Raw genomic sequence first — 27,519 nt, forward strand, 5'->3', positions numbered from 1 at the left:
GGCTCATGACATAGTTAAACTAGTTAGTGGATCATCAAAAATAATCAACAGCTGTTTTGCTTATGGATTTATAATTTAAGTAATTTATATGCAACAAGAGGACACATTCCTATTTCTTTTACAAGTGAGGATTTGCTATTTTTCTGTCTTGTGTGATAATAAACTAAGCGTCTTTGACTGTACCAGTAAATCTTACTATACTAAACTAAATATTGATATTGGTATTCAAGGGTCTTTAATGTTGCAAAGGGAGATGTTGTCATGCAAGAAAAACTCCATCTTGATCTGACAATAATAGCATCATCATTATCATGTTCTTTTTGACATATTTTACAGTTTTACATTATTCTATAAGCTATCTCATTTGTTAATGAATCAATAATCAATATAGTTTTCAGTTACTCGAAGGCCTCAGTATATGCAATTGCTCCAAACTGTTTGTGTATACCAGGATATCTGGAAAATAAACTTCAGTAGAAAAGCCATGGTTTTCAGACACAATGCATGGTGCACAATTTAAAGAACAGAGTGACTGGTCTTCTTCAGCACAGACGATCTTTGTTGAAGCCTGTTGCCAGTAGATACTTCATGTTGTGTTGTGCTGTGCTGACAAAATTAACAGGAGCAATTTGTGGCACATATGATACCATTACTACCTCCTGCTGGGATGACTCTGTGGTGCACAAGCTGGTTTAAATGTGGTAAAGTGCGATTTTACTTATTAATTAATTAGGAATATGAGTTAACACGTGTAGTGTCAGATTTTGGTCATATAAACCTTAGTGTCACAGAGGCATTAATTCTGTGAATTCTTATTCTTATATTTCTCTTATAACTTTTTAAATAGAAAGGTGTTACTAAAAACTCTGACTAGAACCATAATCAGGATCTGAAAAGGATTTATTACCTAGTAACCTAGTATTACCTAAAACATATTAAGAGGAAATAAAAACAAGGTAAAGTACTCCAACTCTTAAGAATATAAATATAGATAGAAAAAAATAGAAAAAATATGACTTATATATATAGTTGCCTGCAGATATTTCCTAAAGATTATCTCTGTACATTGCACACTTTATTATTTTTATACTTCATCCTGTGAGTTTTGCACATTCTTTGCACATCTTATCTCTGCATGTTGTCTTTGAGTTCCTTTAAAAGCACTTTATAAATAAAATCTATTATTATTATTATTACCCCACACAGTTCTGCACAAAACTACCACTACTAAAACCTGGACCAGTTTTTTCAGATGTATTTTGCCTATTTTTAAAAAACTATAGAATTTTTTTCATTGTCAATTTATATATTTATGTGTGATTTTTGCAATTCTTGCTTTTATTGTTAAATTATTTTTCTCTTTGTGAAACACCAAAATTCCAAAGTAAATTTCCTTGTATGTTAAAACCTACATGGCAATGAACTGAGTTCTGATTTAATGACTAAATGCTACACTGTATTAATACTAAAAAAAAACAAAAAACATGCATGAACAATTATAGCAACTATGACATTTTCAGTAATCAAATCAAATAACAAAATCAAAACATTTTAACAATTTTAATAAAATTATTATTTTTTTGGCATTTGGGTTAGGCTCCCATGTGTGACTCAATATTATGAAACAAAAATGCATGTAAAATACCAAAAGACATGCTTTCCAGTATTATAAAATAAAGTGGTGATGATGATTGTTTTCACCTCATGATGGTGCCACAACACCAAAATGTCTGACGAGAAGTTTGTCAAGTCGAGTGAAAAGCGTGCAATCCATAAAAAGCTGACTGTTATGAGTTCACTTGTACTGCATGTGCAAATGAATAATGAAAAGTATAAGAAAGGTGTGTTAGGCCACAGTAAAATAAATAGCACTGAACGATGAGAGTAAGGCTAAAGGGGTTTACAGCTGACTGTATAAGGCAGAGGTAGAGATATATTTCTAAAGTAAAGCATCCAGAAAACAACGTCCGTGTCCCTCTTCCGTCTGCACGCTTTGCTTCGAGTCGTACTGCTGCTTGAACTGCAAACATCATATCCCTGATTTAATTGTGATAAACACGAGTCACAAGCAGTCCTCTTCATAAAATCTCGTCCTCTGACTCTGGATCGCGGTCTCTGGGCTTCAGAAGTCCCATTTCCATCGGAGGAGTCTTCCTCAGTCTGGAACGAACCACGCTGCAGAGAAAACACGAAAAACAGTCAAACATAACATGAACTGTTCTAAGAGACGCACTCAAATTGTTATTCCCAGTGTGGATAAATATTCCAGGACAAAAGCAGCAGATCCAGACTGGACTGCAGCATTTAAGGACAGCCCTATAAATGAGTGAGTGAGTGAGTGAGGGAGTGAGTGAGTGAGTGAGTGAGTGAGTGAGTGAGTGAGTAAGTGAGAGAGTGAGCGAGTGAGTTAGTGAGTGAGTTAGTGAGTGAGTTAGTAAGTGAGTGAGTGAGAGAGTGGGTGAGTGAGTGAGTGAGTGAGTGAGAGAGTGGGTGAGTGAGTGAGTGAGAGAGTGGGTGAGTGATGGAGCGAGTGAGAGAGTGAGTGAGTGGATGAGTGAGTGACTGAGTGAGTGGGTGAGTGAGAGAATTTGAGAGAGAGAGAGTGAGTGACTGAGTGAGTGAGTGAGTGAGTGAGTGGGTGAGAGAGAGAGTGGGTGAGTGAGTGAGCGAGTGAGCGAGCGAGCGAGCAGGTGAGCGGGTGAGCGGGTGGGTGAGTGAGTGAGTGAGTGAGTGAGAGAGAGTGGGTGAGTGGGTAAGCGAGTGAGCGAGCGAGCTAGCGAGTGAGAGAGTGGGTGAGAGTGAGTGAGTGAGTGAGTGGGTGAGTGAGAGAGAGAGTGGGTAAGTGGGTAAGCGAGTGAGCGAGCGAGCTAGCGAGTGAGAGAGTGGGTGAGTGAGTGAGCGAGTGAGCGAGTGGGTGAGTGAAATTATCTGCTCAAAATTCATCAGAATCGCTCATCTAACACACTCACTCACTCACTCACTCACTCAAATGTCCTGCAGTTCGGCAGTTGGGTTTAATGTACATTTACTCAGTTGTCCTCTTCTGTTATTGTTGTGAATTTTATATTATATGAAATATGCCTCAATGAGTAATCAGTTCACTCAATGATGGTAAAGAGGAACCAGTTCAGCCATATATTAGCTTTTAACCTCGTCTTGTTGGTTTGGTTCTTACCATCCGACGATGCAATAGATGGCACTCACGATGAGCATGGCGAAGGCGAGATGCCACGAGTAACACATGGTGACGAACATCATGTTGTTGTGATCCTTTAGGTCCCACTCAGGGCCGTGAGGAGGATACAGCACAAAACCGATCTGGATCCAAAGAGAGCATGAGGAGTTACTACCTTTTGCCATAAACTTCCACTCATACGTGCAGCACGTGCTCAGATTTACCTGCCAGAACCAGCTTCCCTGCAGCAGAGTGAGCGTGCAGCGCAGCAGCTCCAGAATGATGTTTCCTCGGTGGAAAACCTCCAGAAAGGCGACCAGAGCCTGGCCAAAGACGGCGTAGAGAAGGAGCTGGTGCACATGGACGTCTAGCATGCTCCTGCCGTGGAGGTGGTAGAAGAAAAGAAATCCTGCAGAAACAAGAGACAGTCATCATGGAAACAGATTCATAGAGGTGGAGAGACATTACCTTTAAGTTTCATGCTGACATTTGTTTGATTTTCGAGCTGTCAAATGGCATCTTGACTGCAGGTCTTTTCATCTGCTCGTCTCCTTTGACCAACATGAAGGAACATTTCCACCAGTGTGACAAAAAAAATGTCCGTCTAAGCCATTATAATGAGAAAGTTCTCAAAGTAATGACTCGGTATCTCAAAATAATGAGAAACTTCTTTCAAAGTGCTGACTAAATATCTCATTAAGAATGATAAACCTAAGTAATTCAGATTTACTTTGGCGGAACTGTATGGAAGACAATTTACGCAAGTATGATAAAAAAAAAAATTAAAAATCCTGTAAGTCATTATAATTCAAAACTTTCCTGAAATAATGAGTTAGTTAATCAAAATAATAAGTTAATATTGTAAAATAAGAAACTTTCCCAAAACAATGAGAAATGTGAGATTTCACATCTCATATTACTGAGTTAGTATCTCAAAATAATGTCTTTGTATCATTTCCCTTTTTTTCAACATATTTTAACACAACATTTTGAGATACTAAGTCATCACTTTAAAAAAATCACATTATTTTGAGATTGATAAATCTTTTTGAAGAACTTTCTTATTATTTTGAGATACTACATAATTATTTTTTACCATACACATTCATTATTTTGAAAAAGCTTTTCATTGTTTTAAAATAATAAGTCATCATTTTAGGAAGGTTTCTTGTTATAATGACTTGCAGGATCATTTTTTTTCATCACATTTGAAAAAATGGGCTTCTATAGCATAAAAAACTGCTGATGTATAGTAGAATACACAGTTTATCTATTATAAATCAGTTATTTACCAATAATATATTTAATGAGTCAGCTTTTACCTAAACACAATGTGTTGCAAATTTTTATTTTATTTATTTATGAAGGGACAGTGTGCGATGATATCAGAGTGCAATAAAACATGTAGTAATCAAGTATTTAAAATGAATGAATAAAGAGTTTAATTTGGCAAACTGAAACCAATGGATAAACGGCTGAAAGAGTTAACTCAAAGTAATGAACGCCTGGCTTCTGCAACTCCTGTAGTACAAATAAAAAATTTGACCCAACTTACCTAAACATTTACGGTTAAAATTTAATTTGTATTTAATTTTGTAAAAACTGTATTTTTTTTTACACACATTAAACAACATAAAATCCAGATTATGAAACATGAAAAAGTGTGTCAGGAGAGGTCAGTAGTCCTTGATAATACCCAGTTCATGCATGAATTTGGAAAAAAATTTGGAAAACACTGATCTAAATAAATAACACTGAAGTGAAGACAAATTCAAATTATGTATTTTAATGTATTCCATTTTATTATCTTTTTTATTTTTACCTCTGTAAAGTATTTTTGAGTTTCTTTAAAAAGCACTCTAAAAGGAAATGTATTAACTGTCCTTTTCTTACCTTCATTAAAGAAAGCGATGGCCAGCATTATCCTGTCCAGAGCCAGCGGCGCGGCCTCGGTGGTGTGGATGATCAGAGACACGGTCGCAGCCAGGCCAAAGAACAGATACATGGTGGCGTGCTGCCAGTTCATCAGTTGTTCCCAGTGTTTGTCTGCAGAGTCGTACAGCTGGAGTCTCGGCCCGCCTGCTGCAAACTGCTCTGCCAGCATCCCTGAGGGGGCGCACAACGGAGCAAACACTCAGCTCTCCGTCATCAGAGAGTCAATACTGCAACACTACTATACTGTGCAGATACAATACTTTTTTTATAGCCAAATTTTACAGATGCATTTACCCCTTGAAACCTGGAGCATACATCACTTTACTTGTGCTGCTTTCAGATGTCCTCCACAAATATCTACACCTTTGAGCTCCTAATTTGTGCAATTTCCGTCAAAAACATGTGGGAAAAGGCAATGAGCAACTTGGAAAATGTCCTGCAAATTGTAAAAAAAAATAAATAAATAAACGGTAGATTTAGATTTTTTTTAGCTTGTGAAACAGTCATGAAAACTATATATTTATGATGATCATATTTATGTATAATGTATGTATATATGTATAATTTTTTAAGCAGTTATTTAGCTAATTTTTTTAATTTATTTATCTTTTACTAATTTCTTGCCATTTCTTTTGGATGATTACTCCTCATGACCTTCTTCCCATGTTTTTGAAAGATATCAGGCAAACCTGCCCAGGTTTTAAAGGGTTAACAGGCTCATTTAAAAACCACTGTTTTTCACAAGTTCACAGCATCTGTTTTTGTGTTTTGTCAGTGAAAAGAGAGATCTGCTCACCGACGAAAGAGAAGAAGAGTATGACAGAGCTTTCGATGATCTCCAGACGGCGCTGTGACGCTCTGCTGGCCAGCCGAGTGGAACCGATGTTCTTGTTCCTGCGGCTGGCGTGCCAGAGCGAGTGCTTTCCTGCCCACCAGATTCCAGCTACCAGGAAGAAGCTTCCAGGGAGCGCGTGGCCCTTAAAGCTTCCCATTACTCACCTGAATCACAGGAGGAGAAAAATGTATTAAAATAAATATAGAAATAGCAGCATTATAAAGTAATGATGGCAGGAAACCATGATTTTTGTTTTCTTTGAAACTTTGCCTTTAACGAGCCGTATGACCCTTTGAAAACGAGCAAATTTGTTTTTATTTCTTTTGAAAACATAGATAAAAAAGGCAATGGAAAACTTGGAAAGAAATGTCCCAAGAAGAAAGAAATTTTACCCCTAAAAAAAATTGATAAAAGAGTGGGGGATTCCTTCAATACAACCCCAAAAATAGGGAAAGATGTCCAGAAAAAAATATATATTTATAATTATAACAACTTAATATTTAGAATTATAATACAAAATATAATAAAACATGAAATAAAATATATAATCTATAATTTATAATATATATTTTTTAAATATATAATTTATTTTCAGGTAATTTTCCGAAAAAACGAAAACAAAAAACAAACAAAAAGGGAAAATATATGTTTCATTTATTTACTATCTTGATTACATATTTAAAATTATGTCACTGAATTATTATAATTTTAATCACTTTTTTCAGGTCATTATCTTTTTTTTTTTTTTTTTTAACTTTTTTTCCCCTTTTTTTTAAATACTTATTTCAAAAAATTTTCTTGTACTTGTTACTGTTTTTTTGCTCATTTTTGGCCATGTCTTGTTAAGTAGTTAGCTTCTCAGTATGTTTTTGAAAAAAATCAAAACAGCACACTCAGGTTTTCAAGGAGTTAATGGTCTACAAATTTAATTTCTTCTTGATCTGCTGAGTACAAAGCAGGGTTTTATTCTCAATATTGCCTTCATATTACACCAGCAAGAAAAATATGCTGGTTTCTTTTAAATGCAGATTGCAAATGTAGGAAAAACAAAAGATAATTTCACCTCGAATACAGTTTCTTATACAGTTTCATAAAGTACATATACAGTGTTCTTAGACAGTATATTTAGCCTGGCTGGTATAGAAATAATAAATGGGAACAGAAAAGTGGAGGAGTGCCTGCAATTTAGTTAAACAGCATAATCAGTCATAATTACTGTGTGTGTGTGTGTGTGTGTGTGTGTGTGTGTGTGTGTGTGTGTGTGTGTGTGTGTGTGTGTGCTGGTGACAGCCCTTTATCTGACCTCAGGAGAAGTGTGTCTAGAAAGGGAAAAAAAACCCATTAAAGGGGCAGTTCAATCCCAAAATAAAAAATACATATTTTTCTTATCTGTAGTGCTCTTTACCGCTCTAGATTGTTTTGGTGTGAGCTGCCGAGTCCTGGAGACAGAGATGTTTGCTTTCTCTCTATTACAATGAAACTAGATGGTACTCAGCTTGTGGTGCCCAAAGCACCCAAAAAATACGTACAGACAGACATGTCTCTTTCCAGAAATCATGACCTGGTTACTCAAGATAATCCACAGACCTTGTTGTGAGCAGTTTTGTATAGGAACTATTTTATTTCGACCAAATAACAAATGCCAAACTCACACCAAGATAATCCTTCTTGATAAATAGCACTACATAGCAAAGTCAACACAGCAAAGTCAACACGGAAATGTTGAGTTCCCCAAAGTTTCATGTTATAAATGCATAGTTTGGGTCCCAAACATTAGGAAGCTGTCGGATTCAAACTTGCATCTGTTGGGCATTTTGCAAAATTGACCTAGTTTGTATAAATGTGCAGAATCACATATAGTGACAGTATTTCAGCCACTGCTTGGCCAATTTGGAAACTATCTGGTTGATTTTGGGTTATTTTGAGGATGATGAATCCATCTCTTATCAGTTCTTATAGCGCATGTAACTAGTGTACATATAATCCTCTGTTCTGATATATTTGGATATAATTTTGTTTTAAAAAACAAAACGAAACTGTTTTTAGGACTTGTGTATACCACCTGTTAAACATGACTTTATTATACTTTATTTGCCATGCTACCTGCTGTTCTTACTAACATTTAACAACTGTGTATCAACTCAGTGTGATGATCTGCGAATTTAATGTTAACCTCGAGCATTGTTCTATCCATGTGTTTATAAATAAAGTACTATTTATAACTAATGTGAAGTTATTTCAATTATTTCAAATACATTAAATATACAGCGTAAATTACCTGTCTAATCCAGCCAATTCAATGTCCTCTAAAATGTCTAAATTAAATAAATATTAATTCAAAATCAGCCCAAATGCAGTTAAAATATGCAGACTTCTGGTTTAAAACATAAATGCTAAATTTTGAAATTATAAATGGAATCAGCACCCTCAAATAAACCCAAACCATGCAAATAATGTCCAAATGGGCAAAGCAGCGGCTGAAATTATGTCAGTATATGCTATTATGCAAATGTATGCAAGTTGGGTATATTATGCAAGTTGACCAACATATGCATGTTAGCATCTGGCAGTTTCCTGATGTTGGGGACCCATATTATGCATTTATAATGTAAAACTTTTTTCATTTCTGGGTTCACAATGGAGCTGTATAGGCTGGCAAACTAACAGGTGAGAGGTGAAATGTGTATTTTTGATTTTGGGGTGAACTGCTCCTTTAACAGTGTCAGCCCTGTACCTTTAAAGATGTGATTCTGGTTGCAGTTTTTCTGTTTGGGTCATACAGTGGCACAGTGATTGCATGCTGTCTCTGGTAATCATTAGCCATCATTTTCACAATTAAACCTGCACTGAGTGATGTGTGCTGCTGTCAGACAAGGCCGCTGCACATTTACTCTCTCCGGGGAACAAACGAACGCACAACAAAAGAGAAAATGATAAAAAACAAACAGATTTCAAAGTCGGTCATGTGTTGTGCACTCTTTTATCCATTGTGTGGCTTCACTGTAAATATGAAATTAGGAGCATAAAGACACTTTTTCAACCTGTTTGACCTCTTAGCAACATATAATGGTTTGTAAACTCTGAGAGCAAAGCAGCAGTGATTTCAATAGTGAGCAGAGGATGAGAATAAGGTGCACGGCTCTTTTGTGATGGAGATGACAGACAATATTCTGCCCGGCAACAAAGGGGAGCTTTTGAAGGCGGACACTGAATACAAACAGATTGTTTGAGATGTTAAACTGAGCTCATCTGTGTCTGATGGCCTCTTTTTTGCCTGTGCGACCTCTCCAGACGGAGGAAAACACTTCGGTCGCCATGGCAATCACTCTCTCATGTCACTGGAGCGCTGCTGGAAGAGTCTTCAGTGTTAAGCTGATTTACTCGTAATCAACAACGACATCTGTGCAGCTTTGAGTTCAGACTACTTCAGTCGAGGGTTTCCGTGAATAAATACACATTACATTATCACTGGAGAGTACATTTACTCAAGTACTGCGCTTGAGTACAGTTTTGAAGTGCTTTAGTTGGGCCTTTCCAGTTTATGTTACAAAATTAAAATAATGAAATGGAATGGAAATAATGGAAAATAATGTCGAGAAAGTACATTATTTTTATCCAGATAATTATTTTTATTTTATTATTCCATTTCATTTTTTTTTTTATCTGATTCTGAATTGTAATGGACTTTTACTTTGTAAAACCTCAGGGAGATATTTTCATCCAAAATTTTTCTCTATGAATTTTCACTGAATTTTATAGGAATTAAACATTTGCTAATTGCATTTAAACTAAATTTTGTGTTGGAGTTTGCTATATAACAAATTCTAAATTTCATCAGAAATATTTATATTTTTATTGTAAATGCATATCACCTGCAAATATTGGTTATCGCTTTCATTAAGTACGAATAATTGGTTTCAGCCTTGAAAAAACAATATTGGCCGACCGTCTATTTCTATAGTGCTGGACGTTTTTCCCTCTACTCCTGATTACACTTAGTCATAACTGGAGTGTGAGAAAATATCAGTACACTGAGTAGTACTGTACTGATTCTAAATAATTGTTTACATTTTGTAAAGTTTCTTAATTTGTTTACCTAAAGAATCCTGCAAGGGAATGTGACAAATACTTTTGTTCACATGTTTAGTGGTGAGTTCTTTATATTTTAACATTTTTCTTATATTAGAATTTAAAAAATCACAATACATCATCTTGCCAACAGTACTGTAATATAAAATGTATTCTTATTTATATATAAAAAGAAAACATATTTATCACCTTTAAAATGCAATTTTAATGTATTAAATGTAATGTATTTCTATGCTACTGTAAAGCACTTTTACTTCTGTGTCTGAATGGTGCTATAAAAATAAACTTGCATTTCCTTGCACTGTATATACAATATACATTGTACTGCCAGATTATTATATTTTTGTATATTAAAGTTTCTATCTTGCCAATGCATAGCTCTAGTCATAACAATTGTACTTTATTTTATTTAAAATAGTATAATTAAGCTACCTATGCACTGAGTGATGGGTCTTAAATCTATAATCATACCTTTCTCATTTTTACAGTTATACAAACAATATGCAGGTTGAGATAAATCATGGGTATTTTTAATTTGTTGATGACATCATGGAGATGTTTTTCTGAAGGTGTAGTTTCTAACTAAGGAAAAATGGAAAAAAGAAAAGTCTCTATCAGTGACTAAGCTTTAAAAATCAACATTTAAGCACACTGACACAAAGTGCTTGCTGTGGTTTTTGCTGTGGAAGAGCAGACTGAGGCTGTAAACTTTATGAAAGAGAATAAGAGCTTACTAAGCAAATAGAAACATAGAAAGTAAATCATTAAAGTCTCACCATGTGATACACGAGGCAACATCTGAGATTATGGGGTGTAAAGATCAGCATAATGATGAGTTTGGTGGTTTAATGAGTCTAATATAAGAGTTTCTTGTAGTAAAAAACAAACTTTTATGGTATTTTTGTAGAGTAAAAGCAAAATGTTTCTTTGAAACTACAGAGTATCTTATATAGGTATAACTTCATGAGTTAATGAACAGGATGCAGAAACCGAGAAGATCTTTACAGCAGAGAGAAAAAAGGGGGTCTTACCCAAGTATGTTTGTCTCTGGAGATGAATAAACAGCTTCAGACAGAAAAAAAATCAAAGCATCTTCATTTCTCACAAACTGTCCAAAGAAGATAAAAATCTCCTCAGTTCCTGCAGGACTCGAAGTAAACATCAGCTGTCTGCTCTCGGTCTGAGTCCCAGCAGCCTCCAAACGTTTCACAACCCTTTTTCTCCCAATTTTTCCGACTCCAAACAATTTAGTTTTTTTTTTTTTAACCCCTTAAATGAACTATCCTATTGGATCACAGAGGCGAGCTTGCGTCATCAGGCCGTGCTGTCATTGGCTGGAATCCACGTCACTCCCAGGTGTCCTCTGTCCACGTGTGCACTTTCACTCCGCCCGCTCGTGCTCGGCTCGGTCCCTCCCTGCTCGGAGGAAACCGCTACTTTCCACCCAGACAGGGCAGGCCGAGCCGGTCCGGGACAAGACCTCCGGCACGTAGGCTGGAAGACTTCCTGATGTTCCGGCTGGAGGTTCACGGCCTCCACTGTAGTTGTCTTATTCACTCAAAATCGAGAGGCAGTGATTGTTGTGTAAGGAATTTTTGGGTTGTTTTTTTTTTTAAAAAAGCCTTTAGTGTCAATAAATAAATAAATAAATAAATACATAAATAAAACGGAAATAAATAAATGCGTTAATAGATAAAAATAAATAAATAAGGAAAAATAATTATATAAAAGAAAAATAAGTACAGAAACAGATTGAAGAGTAAATAAATAAATAACAGACGTTGAAATAAAAAAAAAGGTTAAATGCATAGATAAATGAAATTTTTTTTAAAAAACTTATTTTTTTCTATGTTTTTTTGCAACTACTGTATATCTTAAGAGTTAGTTCATGGTATTTATTTATTTTGTTAATTTCGCTTTTTTGTTTATTTCCACATTTATTTCTTAGGGTGTATTTGCTCTTTCAGTGGTTTTTTTTTTTTTTTTGTTCTTTTAATCATTTATTTATTTTTTGTATTTATTCTCTAGTTTTGTATTTCTGTTTTTTTCATCTTCATTTATTTATTTTAGTATTTATCTAAACATTTAGTTCTCTTTTTTACTTATTAACGTCTGTATTAATCTGTTTTTCATTTTTATTTTAATTATTTTACGACACCAATCTCAAAAAACACTTATTTTAGCTTTTATTGTAGTTTAGTACTCCTGTCACATTTAAACTTTATAAATTTATTTATAAAGGGTAAAACAGGACGTGTTGTTGTGCTGTTTCTCTTTTCCACAATTGCTCCACACAAGCAGGAATAACATTTTGAGAAAAGAAAAGCTGAAATCTGCATTACATTATGATGGCCTGTGAACAGTAAAGTTTTAGGGCAATGTGTAGTGTTTTTGACCACTGGTTGTGCTCTGGAGCGATGTTTTTATAAGTATGCCTTGAGGTGATGTAATGCACATTCCTGACATCAACTTCATGTTATTCTAGAGTCTGTTGGGCTTCAAAAAACTCAGCAAAGTACTATAGTACTTAGCATAAACTTAACGAGAAAGCTCCACAGGACACCTTTAAATGATTAATGAAAAAATACAGAAATCAGCATATAAAATATGTACATTTTTAATTAAGAATTGACATGCAAAAACACAAAATAAACTCAAAACAAGGAAGTACGATGACAGTTAAACAGTGAATAAGATTAGCACCATGTAGACCACTTAAAATACACATTACAATACAGCCATATTGACCTTTTTTTCTCAAACACAGGTGTAACTAATAACGTTGACAATGACCACATTCCTGTCAGGTTTGTCTGTGACAGCTGTGATATTGTACATGCTGACACACAGATGGAGTCAAACAAACATTAACATCATCTGTTACACCTGTGCTTTAGTCAAAACATCTGTCTCAAGACAGGTGTATTATGGTATTACCATTGTTATTATGGGATTTGAATAGCTTTGAATACTTGTTATTACTGGTCTTTTTACAGGTCACATTGTTATAATCTGGACATTGTACACAACTTGACAGAGAATAATTATTGTAAATAATTCAGAAGACACTGAAAAGTGTATGTTTGTAGCTAGTGTTACATCAGTGTGTACTTGGCTTATTGTTTGTTGATCCTGGTCTTACTTCAGCATTTAAAGCCTTCGCAGTGTGAAACTGGCTGTACACAGCTAGTCTGTATTTATTGTTCTGAGTAAAAATACTTGAAAATGTGGGACATCAACAGAAAGAAAAGACAATCCAGAAACCACATTTGTGTAAATATAGCTCACTTCCAATGTAATTTTGTCTTTAAAGAAATAAAAATTGACTTGGATACCTTTAAGATAATTAGAGGTGTAACGATCCATCGATCTGCATTGATATATTGATTAAATGAGCAACTATCACGTAACATCAGTGCAAAGTGTAAACATCAATCCATATCATCCTCTTTCAGGCGAGCCTTTATTTTGAAAGCCTGTGTCACCGTCACACAGTGTCCAGCAGATGATGGCGAGCAGCCGAGAGAAAGACAATGAGGATAATGCTGTTAACTCAGGAATAAATCATCAGTGTGATATTGTAAATACTTATTTATTTTATATGGAGATGTTTTGTTTTTGGAGAAACTGCGAGTCCGCAGATAGCGCACATCGTATGTAAACAAAAGCCGTACTGAGGAAAAACAATATACCTGCCGGGCCACTTCACTGACTTCTTGCTAACGTTACGTTATCCGTGATGTTCTGTCAGGAGATGCGGGGACTTAAAGCAGCAGTGAGTAGGAGAAAGCATAAATAATAGTAACTAAAAAGTTATGAGTAGAGGAAAAGTCTGCTAGCCGCTAAGCTAATTTCTGCAATTTAAAATGCCATAGGCTTATGCTAATAACATTAGCATGTTGTATATGTGGGGGAAATGTGACCTACGAAAGACAGTCGTTGTGTCTATGACAGTTATTATTGAGTTTTGTACTTTAGTGAAAAGATCTTGATGTTAATCCATGTTTTGAGGAGTTTGTCTTCAAGTCAGACAACCCAGAAGTTTTAGGAAAAAAGATCTTGGTTTGATTTAAAATGAAAACATTTTTTTTTCCCAGAAAGTGTTTTTCAAACTTAATGAACCAATTTTGATTATCTCTAATTATGTATGTGTTGTTTTTATATATTCTGGCCAAAAGCAAAAAGAAAGGGGTGGCAGCTTTTACTGTAACCGACTGTGATAAATGAGCATATAATATCGGCCCATATCGATCACAGGCCCCTAAATTGAATTGAATTGAATCGAAACTTTAATCTAATTTTAATCTTTAATCTTTTCAATATCAACAAATATCCTATAATAGTCCAAAGTATTGATATAATATTGTATTGCAATGAAACCCAGTGATTTACACCCCTAATACCAATCCTAATAAAACTTTAACTACAAACACATAAATTTTGGTTGGACATACAGTAAATCCAAACAAGATCACAGTGGATTACCAGGATTAATGAATTAACCCTTTGAAACCTGAACAACCTGGTTTGGTTTCTTCCAGAAACTTGGGGAGAAGGGAATTTTACAAAAAATTACCCAAAATGTAGCAAAAAAAAATTACCTTAAAATATGAAAAAAGGTAAAAACAACCCCCCCCCCAAACAAATCCAACAACAAAATGAGCTAAAAAAAACCCACAACAAAATGCTAAAAATTATTTTTATTTTATTTTATATATACATATATGTGTGTGTGTGTGTGTGTGTGTGTGTACACTCGGGCTTGGCACACTCTGGTCTCAGTCAAGTCTTGGTCTCGGTTAGTATGGTCTTGACTACAATGCTACCACCTGATAACACTCCATTATAGGGGACCTATCATGCAGTTTTTTCTTTTTCTTTATTCATTCATTCATTCAAAACTTCATTAAAGACTCAGCTCAGAGAGAGGTCCATAGGTGTCTTTATTGTTTTGTGTAGTATTTTTGTGCTTGTAAAAAGATTCTTAAGTAGGCTAATAAAGCCCAAACTCAAAGCCAAAGGGAGCTCTCTCTGCTCCTAAACTGCCTGAAACAGCTCATTTGAGTTTCAGTGTTTACTTCTGTAACTTGGTGACATCACAATGTAACATATAGAACAGAACATGCATAGAGAGAGCCAGCTGACCAATCAGAGCAGACTGGGCTCCCAGATGACCAATCAGAGACACATAATGCGTTATTTGAACAGTAATGCATGAAATCCTATTCTAGTAGACCCCCAAAATAGAAATTTGATACCAAAAATGAGCACAATGGGGTCTCTTTTAATGGGAATTATCAGAAGTTAAAGAAATCATAGATACGGGTACAAAAGGTATATCGACCAGCGTGTTTAAAACACTGTTAGTGCATTAAATGGCCATGGTTATTGCTATGTGGCTGTGGAGGAAGTCAGCCCAACTGGTCACCAATGTATTTTGACATTGATTTTTGGTTAAATTTAGGTTGTGACCTCAGGTGACCAAAATTCAATGCCAGGAAATTGTCTAATGCCTAGACAGTTGATGTAGAATACTGACATAAGATGATTCGGACATTTTGTTCCTTTCAAGTTGTGTTAAGTCCACATCTTCCAAATGTCTCATGCCATTGTCATCTTGATGAAAAATACTGACATTTAGCCATGAGGTATGAAGGACAAAACCCAACATCTGCAAAATGTCATTTAACTTAAAATTCAATATGGGTGTACCTTCATATTTAAGATATTGTTAATTAAGTCTCGCCAAGAAAGCAAATCAATTCCAAAATGACAAATTATTCCTTTAAGGTAAACAAGATGTGCAGAAATAAAAAAGTATAAAAAGAATATAAATAAATAAAATATAATAATAATATTAATAATAACAATAATACATGATATATATAATAAATCTTAAGGAAATCTGCTCTGTAATTTTGCATTTCTTATCTGACAAAAAACTCATATTTGGTCATTAATTCAGACATTAAATTCTTATCTGATGAAATTTAACAAATGTGCATCAAATTTCAAGTTCTCTCTCTTATTAAGGGGCTGTTGACTCTCACACAGTGTGCAGAGTGTTTCAAACACCGAGGAGGATTTAAAATCGAGTGCTGCTTTGAGTAAAACCTCACATGCTGATGAAGGAGCAGCGGGAGTTCATGCAGGAGGTGGAGGGTCAGTGTGTCACATGCAGGCATGGCAGGTGTGGGTCCTGGACTGTTATGGGACTTTGATGCGGGACGAAGACCAGTAGAGGGGCTTCGGCATGAACACATGGACACGGCATGCAGGACACGTCTGTTTTTTCCACAGCCACTGCTCCATGCACTGAAACACATTTTAAAAATATGTTACAATATCTGGTGCATCTATTTTTCACTCAGGCTGAATGTTTATGATTAATGCAGGTATTGATTTCTCTCCCTCATGCCAGGAGCTAATTTCCAACATGCTATAGAAAGCATATGCACGACAGGATGACCCTGACCCCGAGCCGTGAGGAGTTGTCACATGCTTTACCCTGTTGTCAGGAGTGCAGTTATAAAAGAGTCCAAGCACATTATGAAGCAGGCTCCAAAGTACATACATTAAAACTTCAGACTTTATTTTCTTGGTTATTTATGGACTTTTTTCTGTTACAAGACAAAATACATACACTGAAGTCATGACTGAACACAAAAACGTGCATCAAATACGTCTCAATTTTGAGCAACAACGACTAAAAGTTACTGGAAACAGTAAAAGGAAAGACACACCCAAATAAACTGGACCAAATCAATTAGATCTACTTTAATCACATAGTTAAATTTTTTTTTTTTTACTTTCCACGCTATTGAAATCACATTATTGTTGTGCAGAAAGGCTCTTGGTTAATCTCCTTGTGTGATACTCATTTGATGAATGTAACCAGAAAGATATTGGCATATATCTTGAGGTCAAAGTCAAGTTAAAAACTATGAGTCCTAATTGGACAAAAAGTACCTTTACATGAAAAAGAACATTATGACATGCTTTCTATAATACTATGAAGCATTTTTTATTATTATTATTATTTTTATCTCCTTTGGAAATTTCAGGCAAGAAAAAGTACATGGTTGCGTTAGGTCAATAAGAGAATGTAGTTTGGTTTAGAAAAAAGATACATTAGTATTAAAAATATTAGAATATGTACATTTATAACTTATGTTAATTTACATCACATGACATATGTCACCAGCATAGTATCCTACACATACTAACACCCTGTGTTGACACATGAACAGTGGGCTCGCACGTAAAAGTCCAGAGTTTGTTTGACCCATTAATCTCGCCTCTCGCTCTTGTTATTACGGCAGTTAGCAGGACAGTTTTCAAATGACGCCGTCAAGAGCTTCTCATGCCACCACTTGAAGATGCTTCTGTTCGTCGGTATCTGACACCAACTGGTCACTGACCAAGCATTGATATTTGACAAGTTTGGAGTGAGACCAGGTTGTTTTCAAATGTTCTGCAGATCAGAACGATAAATCAATCAGTCAAGAAAATAATATACAGATTCATCGTTAACCCTCTCAAACCTGAATCAGCTTCCCTTTTCTTGTGCTGCATTCACATGCCTTTTACAAGTATTTAAACCTTTGAACTCTTTCAAAAAGCATAGGGGAAAAAGTCACGAAATTTGCAAGAAATTTGTAGCTTTGGAAAATCACTTTAATAAAGAGCTAGGAAAAAATATCTGCAGAACTGTTTCAGCATATCATTATTATGTATTTAGAATTATTTTTACATAATTATTATAATTTTTAATTATATGATTATTATAGAATTGTTAGAATTTTTGCTTCCTTGTATTTTTCTTCTTTTTTGATAGATTTCTTACTTTTTTTTTTTTTTTTTTAGATTTTTTTAGAACTAATTTTTAGGTTATTTTCTTGTACTTTTGACTTTTTTTTGCTAATTTCTGGGTCATTTCCTCTTAAGTTGCTCATTGCCTTCAATTTTTTCTTTATTTTAAAATTTTATCATTATCATTTATCATTATTATCATTAGCTGCAGCTCTAATCTCATTTATAAAAGAGGCACATATATATTTTACCACTGTTAAAGTAGGTCCAGCACATATTTCCATGTGACAGTACGTAAAGCAAACACAAGCAGGAAACTTTAAGCACTTGTCATTTCTTTTCATTTCATACTCAGGTTTTTTTCTAACAAGGATTTTTGAAATCCCATTTATTTTAGGCAAAAAGATTTGATTTTTAAAATGTTTTACCGTTTCTTTTTATTTAAATTCTGATTTACACATCCTCCTAAATTTGGCTTTTGACACTGAGGAGACAGAGTGGCAGACGCGGTGATGGGATCCAGTGGAAAGTTGTAGGTCAGGCACAGCCAAGGCCCTGAGATTTTAACACGTGAACTTCACAAAGTTCAGCAGACAGTCCCGACGTTTGGCTCAAAGTTTCCATTTTTCCATTTTTACACGGATGACAGGACACCTCCTCCCTTCACAGAATGATATCAGCGATGTCTCCGCAGGGAGAGTTGACGGCGGGGCGTGTGCTGCTCCTTCTCCATGGAGATCGGTCCGTCTGCAGACTTCCTCCTCTCATCTGAGAGCTTCCTCAGCTGACAGGCCGCCGCCTCGCTGCCGCTGCGGGGCCGACCCTGCTCTGACCTCCGAGCCGCCTTCAGCACCCACCAAACGGAGACATCGTGATAAGTCAGTCCTCAGCTGATAGGGCGCTCCATGAAAGGTTTCAAACCAGTGTTTTCATACCGCTTCACATCATGCATATCCGGGAAAGAGCTGCAATCATGCCTGTTTGATCTGATAATGCAGGGTCTGACATGCAGGGATTGGAGTGAACGCTGCTTTGCAATGGGAAGGTAAATACATTGTAGAGGAGACACGTGGGCAGATTACTGAACAGGCCTGACAGGCACAGGCCCAGCAACCCAAAGAGTCAGGACAGCCCTGTTACCAGAAAAAAACGTTTGCGTTGTACCTTCCTGCAAACCACAGATAAGTTACCTTTGTATTAATTATATGTAGTCAATCAAAGTTTCTGATTTTGTCATCAGGTGGTGGAGGGGAAGGAGGATGGTGTGACACTTAGGTGAGACTGCTGTAAACCTGCAGACTACTGTTCCATATGGAGGGCCAACAAACCAACAACACTGTTTTTGCAGTCAGTGTGTTTACATGATGGTAGAAAAACTTAAATTATTGTGTTAGTCCGACTAAAACGGAACTTTTAAAATACATTTTAACATGTTAATCCGACTGAAAGAGTACATTGCATCAGAGTACATTGCATTTTTTTTTAGAAATCGGACTAGCACATCCTATTAATAAGATCTGAAATTGTTTCTTCCATCATGTTAACGCCTCAGTTGGACTTGAGCTGGACTCGGCGTTCCTCCGTACTGTAAAACGGGTCAGGCATTAAAATAAATATAAGCACTGAGAAGGGGTTAAATCAATTAAATTAAACATGTTTTTTAAATCTTAGCTTAGGTGAAAGACATACAACTTGAAAAGGTCGTATTTTATATTTATTTTAAATAAAAAAGTCCCACCCCACCATATCAGTTTAAGTGACGCAGCGGTTTTGTAGTTAGTAAATAGTAGGTTTTGTAAATAAACAGTTTTGATTGTGATTTGGTCCAAATCATAGACTGTATATAAAATACAAATTTATTCCAACTAGCTGAAAGGGGTCATATCTCCACCTGCTGTGGAGGAGTCGGACAGATTTCCATCAATAAATCGATTCCCCCCCCCCGGTGCTTGTATACTGGGACAAGGACAGTAGTTAAATTAAATGGCCTAATTGAGCTTTAACTGTAGCTTGACTAAATTTTGCATGTAAATGCGTCACAAAACATCACCAGGTTTCCTTTCAGCATTTGAGCCCTCAAACCTTCGTGTTTTTTTACTGACCCATTCCTGCTTTTCCATCAGCTTTTTGTGCACAAAACTGCGTGTTTTAAGACGAAGCACGATTTCATCTAAACCACGACAAAGTGTTTTTAACAGCTCAACCTAATCAGATGTTCACCACAGCGTTGTTGAGAAGGTTTTATCTGAGACAAAATCATGGGAAAATGTAACATATTCTTGGTTTGCAGAAGCGTACAACATGAACATTATTTCTGGAGACTGAGTTAGTCAGGGACACCCATGACCTTCACTTACAAAATGTTACTCATATTAATGTGTACCGACCAGGAGGAGTACCAAAAAGAGACACAAAATGACAACAGGAAGACACAACAACCAGAAAAAGACACTAAACAACACAGATGCCCTGTGTCCACAGATCCCACTGTCTCATAACCCGCCCATGAGGAGACATGCAGTGAGTACGACCTGTAAAATATGTTTTACCTCTTTGTGGAAGCGATGTGTGCAGTGCAGCTCTTGAACTCCTCCTCCATTATTCTTCATGTCCTCATGACAGATCAGGCACAACTTGTCGTCCTCAATCTGTAAAAGAAAAAAAAAGAATCAACTTTGTTTTTAAAGCTCAACTTCTGACCTTAATGAAATACTACAGTAATTAGCAGTTAATCTGGTATATTTAAAGTATTAATGCTTGCACTTTACTTTCACAACTCCAGTGTACTGGCAAAACACAAATATATTTTCAAAGAGTGAATGGAAAAAGAAGCTTGAAGTTGATAACAAAAAAAAACATACAACAGTTTAGCTCCTTTTGAAAGCTTTGTTGGCTACAGTACACATTTAATCACAGATCATTCTCTAGAAATCCGAATCTGAATAATGCAAACTATAAATGCACTGTATGCTGTAATGAAAAGCAAATATACAGTATGTATACGCAGTGTGAGCATACAGAGAAGTCTGTTTTCCCTGTCATATTGAACAACAGAAAACTTCAGAAAGTAAATATTAACTTAAACTGTTTTTTACATTACCAGAAATAAAAATTAACAAAAAAGTTAAAACTACAAAATTGTGAAATGTTTAAATAATACCAATGTGTAAAATACAGCAGTGATCTGTCCCTTTCATAAAATGTGAAAAATCTTTTTCTTTGTCCTGACAGTATCAGAAAAGATCAGTGGTGAAATAAGTACATATACTCAAGTAAGCACAGTTTTGAGGTAGTTACTTGAGTATACTCATTTTATACTTATACTCCCCTACATCTTAGGCCAGTAGGCCAGTATGGTAGTTTTTACTCCACTGTGTTTATTTGGAAACATGAGTTTCTTTGCAGATAAATAAAAATAATAAGAATAAACAAATGTTGAAATAAATATGGAAATAAATGGATAAAATCATATTTTTTAAATTAACTAAACAGGACACAATTAGATAAAGATCTTATATATGTTTATTTATGTCTGTGTTTCTGTGTCACTGTGAGGTACCAGTCTCTGCATTCATTTCTTCATTTATTTTATTTATTTACACATTCATTTACTCTTTTATTTATTTATTTTTATTCCTGTATTTTTTCTTTTTACATATCATTTATATAAATAATGATTTAGATTATTTATAATATTGTCATATTTATTGGTTGATTGATAGTAAACATTTGATTGCAGGACTTTTACTTTGTAAAAGATCTGAATACTTCTTACACCTCAGCAAAATATACTGTGGACTTTACAATAAATAATATGAGTTTTGGGGACACGTCCATAATCCTGTCAATATACTAAGATAATACACCTTATAATGCTCTTTAGAAGCTCTTTAAGGGCTTCATAATACCCGATTAGAGTAAAACCTGATTCACCCTCCAGTTAAAAGGTTAATCTAAAACACACTTGGCCAGTAAAAAAAAACTGTATAAACTGCTTAAATTTGAACTTTATAATACCCCAGCTCACCAGAGACATGGTCCTCTTGTCCCGGAGAATCAGTCTCTTCTCCAGTGACTCTGTGAGCTCGGGGATGGTGGTGATGCGGTTCTCTGGGATGGCGGTCTTGGGGCGGCTGTTGTCGTCTGAGGAGGAGCGGCGAGCTCTCTGGTGGGGCCTGGTCTCCCCCTTCTCCTCCCTGGTTTTGATGTGGCTCGGGCTGGGAGCCATCGTCGCTGCGTGCAGCTTGTTGAGCTTCATGGCGTCTAATTGTGACTGTGGAGTAGGAGGAAGAGTGCTGTTACACAACTTCAGTCTCAGCTCAAAGAGAAACGTGAAAGTTTCTCATAAGATCAACTGTGAGAACATAAAAGCAGACAGGCGGACGACCAGGCTGAGCGTCTGTCTGTCAGTTCACTTAATCACTCTTAATATTCTTAAGCAACGTGTTTGTAAAGCACCAATCTAATTATAGTTTTCCTCTCGACTCGGGTCATTCAGTTCACTGATGATTTACACAACAGCAGTAATCAGATTACACATAAGTTACAAAACAGTTTTTTTTGTTGTTTTTTTTTGAGGGTGCAGTCAGAATAAAGCTAATAAAAGTTAATATTCTGATTTTGACTTGGTCCACTCTCATCAGTCACTGCTAACTTTAATTAGGTTTGTTGATGATAAAATTAACTTAAGGAAAAATATGCATTTAATCAGACTTGATACAGCAGAGTCCTACATTTCCCACAGTGCAATTCAATAGCATCTGTTATTTTGATCCTACTGTTTAGTAAATGTCCACCTTCTTTACCAGTTTCTTACACAGATCTTCTTTAATGAATTTTAAGTCTCAAAACTAAAAATTATCCCTCATACCTGATAGCAGTTTCTCCCAGTTTAAGATATTTAATCATTTAGACTGAAGTATATATAGTTTATCTAATAAACTACCTAAATTTATTCATTTATTCTTTTTTTATACGTGTATTTATGTCTGTTTTTATACAAATTACTTTGATTATTTATGTATTTATTAATATATTTTTTTAACCAATCAATTTATTTAATTTTTAATATAAAGCATCATTAATATGATAAGCGACACAATTCTGTTTTGAAAATAAATAAATAAATAAATAATACGACATTTTTAAAAATGAAATCAAATTTTAAAAAAAGAAGATGAAAGAAAGAAAACCAATAATAACCCAAAGATGATAAGATAGTCAACACTATCATAAGTTACAAAGCTACATTTTGCATTGATTTGACAAAAGATAAGTACAAACTGGTTAACCAACCACGTGATTAAGGGCTTCCACGCTTTCTAAAATCTGTAGAATTAATATTAGTTTTTGTCAGCTTGTATTTATAACAGGGCTTAGATAAAGAAAAGTTTGGGCGATTTATGTGTCTCTTCACTTCAATGTTGTGGATGTATTTCGGTAATATGCCTGTAAGTCTCAAAGGTAAAGCTTAAATAAGTCAGTGCAGTGGTGCTTGGTGGTGGTGTGAAGCGTATTTATAATGTATTTATCCTAAAACATGAACATATATCCAGTACACAATATACTATATCCTTATGATTATCAGTGGTAGCATTAGCAGAATACATGTCAAGTCAATTTTATTTATAAAGCTCATATGACACTCTGTCCTTAGACCCTCACAACGACTAAGGAAAAACTCCCCCAAAAACCCTATAACGAGGAAAAACGTAGAAACCTCAGGAAGAGCGACTGAGAAGGGATCCCTCTTCCAGGACAGACAGACGTGCAATTGATGTCGTAAAAAGCATTTAAATTACAGTAGATGGCAAAAGAGTGCATATGTGAGCATAATGTGTAGTAATGAGTGATTCTGTGTCACAGTGTGTGTGTGTGTGTGTGTGTGTGTGTGTGTGTGTGTGTGTGTGTGTGTGTGTGAAGCGAGAAAAAGTGTATGTGTTCTTAATTCTTCTCACTCTTTTTATTGTTTTTTTTTATTTTCAAGCTTTAGAAATTATTCTCTGATTGTATATTTGAGTCCATGAACAGTGTGTAAAAACACTGCATACAGTACATATACAGTTTATCAATTGATTTATGGATTAATAGCTGGGTCATTGTTGGGTCATGTGACTCATCTGTCCTCTGTTGGCAGAAGCTTTCACATTGAAAAAAAATCAAACTTTCAGCTGAGCTGCAGCCATCAGGGCTTTTTTTTGACTCCATCTAGAGCCCGATCTATATCAGCATGTGTCCTCATGTCTCTTATCAGCTGCTTTTGTTCCCCCACAAAATTTACCAGTTAACTCTGAGATGATTTTCTTTGGTTCCTTCAAATGTGAGCAAAACGTTAGTGCAGATTTAATCATATAACAATATGCCAACAACACTTCCTGTGTGGAAACACAGATAAATTACGCGTACACTCACTTGTGCTCATCCCGACACAAATCCATCTAAAGCACACAGGCTGATGTCTACATTTTGGTAACACACTTGTTGTTCACAACAAGTGTGTGACACAGGGAGCCATCCACTATTTGAAATGTTTGGTGGTATTTTCAGCATTTGTTGTATGTTTTTGTAGTTTGGTTAAATGTTGTTTTGTAACTTTGTGTTTATGTGAAACAGTTGATGTCTTAACAAACATCCGATTTATTTATTTTTTGACAATTAAATTAAATTAAGTCAAATCAAATCAATCACAGTGGAACACTGAACTGAGTCTGATGGCTGTTTTGTATTTCTGTGTTTATGTTAAATCATCCTGGGATGATACATTTCAGAATTTTTAAAGTGAAATCAAATTAAATCAAGTGAAATCAAATCATAGTGAAGCAGTGAACTGAGTCTAGTCAGGTGGTCACTGTTCGACCACAGTGATGTAAAGTACTACAGAGAACTAGTACTCACTAGTAAGACACTCACAGCGTTACTGACTGCACTTTGTTGGTTTTCTTTTGAAATTTTGCATTTTGCCAAAAAACAGTAGAGGGAGTTAAATAAACTCATGTTTCTGTATGTTGTTTATATCTGTGCATGTCTGTGTTTGTGTGTAAGCATCATGTACTTGTGCATCAGCAGACATCATTGATGTATTTCGGTTGGTGGACACAAATTACAGGTCAGGACACCCTATAACTAAACACATTAACAGACCTACAGAGCCGGCATAGCGCTCATACCAGTGTGTGGGTTTTCCACGTCTGCACAGTGTTCGCATGCATTAATCTATCATCGTTGTCTGCTGAAATATAAATAAGATCATGCTCTGTTTCTTTTACAACAACATCACCTAAATATACTGTCCATATTTTTATATGTTTTCAAACTGACACAGTTTGGTTCATGAAGGTAGTTGCATTAAGAAGTTTACGTCAGTTTAAAATGCTCTTTGTGCTGTGATAAGACAGGTTTTATGAATAGAGGAAAAACTTAAGATGAGACCGTTAAAAACTGGATCGACATCAGTTTTCTTGTGCTGTTTTCAGACACTTTTCACAAGGTATTTAACCTTGTAAAACCTGAGAAAAAAGGTCTGATTTCTCCTGAAAACATGGGGGAGAATCAGGGAGATTCAGTAAGATTCAGGGAGCTTGGCAAGAAATGTACATTTAATTGCAACTAGTAAGAGGTGACATGAAACATTAAATGACAATTTGTTTTTTAAAAGGGGGGGGGGTTCAAAGGTAGGAAATGTATACTTGATTTCAAATTTCAGCACTTTTTTTTAGAGCATCTTCTTGTTTGTTTTTGTTTTTAGGTTTTTTTTTTTTACTTTCTTTCTTTCTTTTACTCATTTTCAGGCAATTTTCTTGTTACGTTTTACTAATTTCATGTTTATTTTTGGGTTATGTCTTGTTAAGTTGCTCATTGCCTCTTGCTTGGGTTCCTAAGGGTTAATTTCACACACACACACACACACACACACACACACACGTTAAAGCAGCTTAAAAAACTTGCAACACATATACAGATACTTCATGTATTAATAGTTGCACAGGATAATTGTAGTAGAGTAGTATTTTCACTGGAAAAATGCAGAAATAGATAAATATTTTTGCACAGTAAGTGTTACAATATTGCACAGTAGGAACGTGTGTGTTGCAGCTGTTTATATATCAGTGCAAATACATTTTGTGCACTAAACAAAGTCACACATGCATGCATCCATTCAGTGCTGGTGATTCTTACCACAGTTGGGAGTGATGCTCTTCGGTCAGCTTGTGTTTTTGCAGTTCTTCTGAAACTGCGCTTCCTTTCTCTGAAGTGTCCACCTTCTGCTCCGTGACCCCAGTAACTGCTCATCCATTTTGTGAAGTTACCGTCATCATCGTCATCGTTATCCACAACGAAAGCAGGCAGCAGTCTGAGAGACATGCCGGAGTTGTGCAGGGAGTCCCGGTCCAACAAATGAAAGTGTGATCTCAGCCCAGTGAGCTGACCTACTGAGCCTGTGACTGACTGGCTGCTCTACCACACAACAATCCCACAAGCAAAGGTAAACTCAGATCCCTGTGCAGCCTGCACCACTCTCGCTTTAGTTGTGTTATTCTTGGATGATCCAAAAATAAACAGCAGAGCTTTTCCTGGAGTCTTTACACAAGTGAATCCGCTCTAATCTATTTAACGTAGCTGGTAGAAAGTAAAACTGGAGGTGATGGGAATGAGCAGGGAGGCGGGAGGCAGAGAGGAGTGTATAGTATTTTGTATCTGGGTGGCTGATGTGACTACTGCTTTTCCATTACAGTCATGGGCCTGGGGCTAGACAACTGAAACTCCAATTTCCCCATACTTTCCACTCGCTGAGTACGTCAAACCTGTCAATAATTATGGAGTGCAGGCTCTCCTGTCTGCTGCACTGTGAGCCCGGGGCCTGTGTGATACACGACAGAGGGAGTGCATCCTTTATATTGCACTATGGCACTACTGAATCATATTTACTTCCCTCTTGTCTTTGTTTTTTTTTATTTTTTTCAAATCTCTTCAGTGCAATTGTCAGCAACTGGAAAAGCAACATGTGCACAATTTGGAACCAATGTATCTGTGATTCCTGCTAAATGTCACTGAAATTAACATGAATTAGCCACGAAGAGAAATAAACACAAAATTATCTCAAAGACACACAGTACAACTATGAAGAAACACAAAATTACAAAAATAGACAAACGTATCACAGAGTGGAAACAAAACAACTAAAAAGAGACACAAAACAACCAAAAAAGACACAAAATAACCTTAGAGACACAAAACAAGCAAAAATAGACAGATTGATCTCAAAGAGACACAAAATAACCAAAAATAGACACAAAATTATCTCAAACAGACACAAAATAACCAAAAAAGACACAAAATAACCAAAAAAGACACAAAATTATCTCAGACACAAAATAACCAAAAAAGACACAAAATAACCAAAAAAAGACACAAAATGATCTCAGATTACAACTTTAAAGACTCACAAAACAACCCAAAAAGACACAATAAATGACAGAGACACAAAACGACTGCGAGACACTAAAGAAACATTGAAGACAATGAGACATAAAGTGACAAAAAAGACACAAAGTGACTACAAGGAGAAACAAATTTACTACTAAGAGATGCAAAACAGCCACAAAATAAATACAAAGAGACACAAAATGACCAAAAAGATGTATAACGACTATAAAGAAATGCAAAATTACAATGA

The 27,519-nt window shown here is 35.6% G+C and overlaps 2 protein-coding genes across 3 annotated transcripts; both read right to left on the bottom strand.

The window, feature by feature from the left end:
* Positions 1 to 1,545: 1,545 nt before the first annotated feature.
* On the bottom strand, positions 1,546 to 11,279 carry tmem45a (transmembrane protein 45a). Its single transcript, XM_042516914.2, has 6 exons — positions 11,066 to 11,279; positions 5,907 to 6,109; positions 5,069 to 5,281; positions 3,400 to 3,584; positions 3,176 to 3,318; positions 1,546 to 2,175 (listed from the first exon to the last, which is right to left on the bottom strand). The coding sequence occupies exons 2-6, from the start codon at positions 6,100 to 6,102 to the stop codon at positions 2,079 to 2,081; spliced, it is 834 nt and encodes a 277-aa protein (XP_042372848.1). The 5' UTR covers positions 6,103 to 6,109; positions 11,066 to 11,279; the 3' UTR covers positions 1,546 to 2,078.
* Positions 11,280 to 14,953: 3,674 nt separating this feature from the next.
* Positions 14,954 to 26,520, bottom strand: lnp1 (leukemia NUP98 fusion partner 1). Of its 2 annotated transcripts, none has more exons than XM_088078037.1 (4): positions 26,022 to 26,516; positions 21,874 to 22,119; positions 20,396 to 20,494; positions 14,954 to 16,349 (listed from the first exon to the last, which is right to left on the bottom strand). In XM_088078037.1, exons 1-4 carry the CDS (start codon positions 26,205 to 26,207, stop codon positions 16,242 to 16,244), a joined length of 639 nt encoding a protein of 212 aa, XP_087934163.1. In that variant the 5' UTR covers positions 26,208 to 26,516; the 3' UTR covers positions 14,954 to 16,241. The 2 variants fall into 2 exon arrangements, with proteins under 2 accessions (XP_087934163.1, XP_042367939.2); XM_042512005.2 differs by lacking the exon at positions 14,954 to 16,349 and adding an exon at positions 16,360 to 18,690 and having other exon boundaries at positions 26,022 to 26,520.
* Between the last annotated feature and the right edge of the window lie 999 nt (positions 26,521 to 27,519).

The sequence above is a fragment of the Plectropomus leopardus genome, chromosome 5 (assembly GCF_026936395.1).
Source record: "Plectropomus leopardus strain MGB_pleo_1.0 chromosome 5, ASM2693639v1, whole genome shotgun sequence".
NCBI classification, from domain to species: domain Eukaryota; kingdom Metazoa; phylum Chordata; class Actinopteri; order Perciformes; family Serranidae; genus Plectropomus; species Plectropomus leopardus.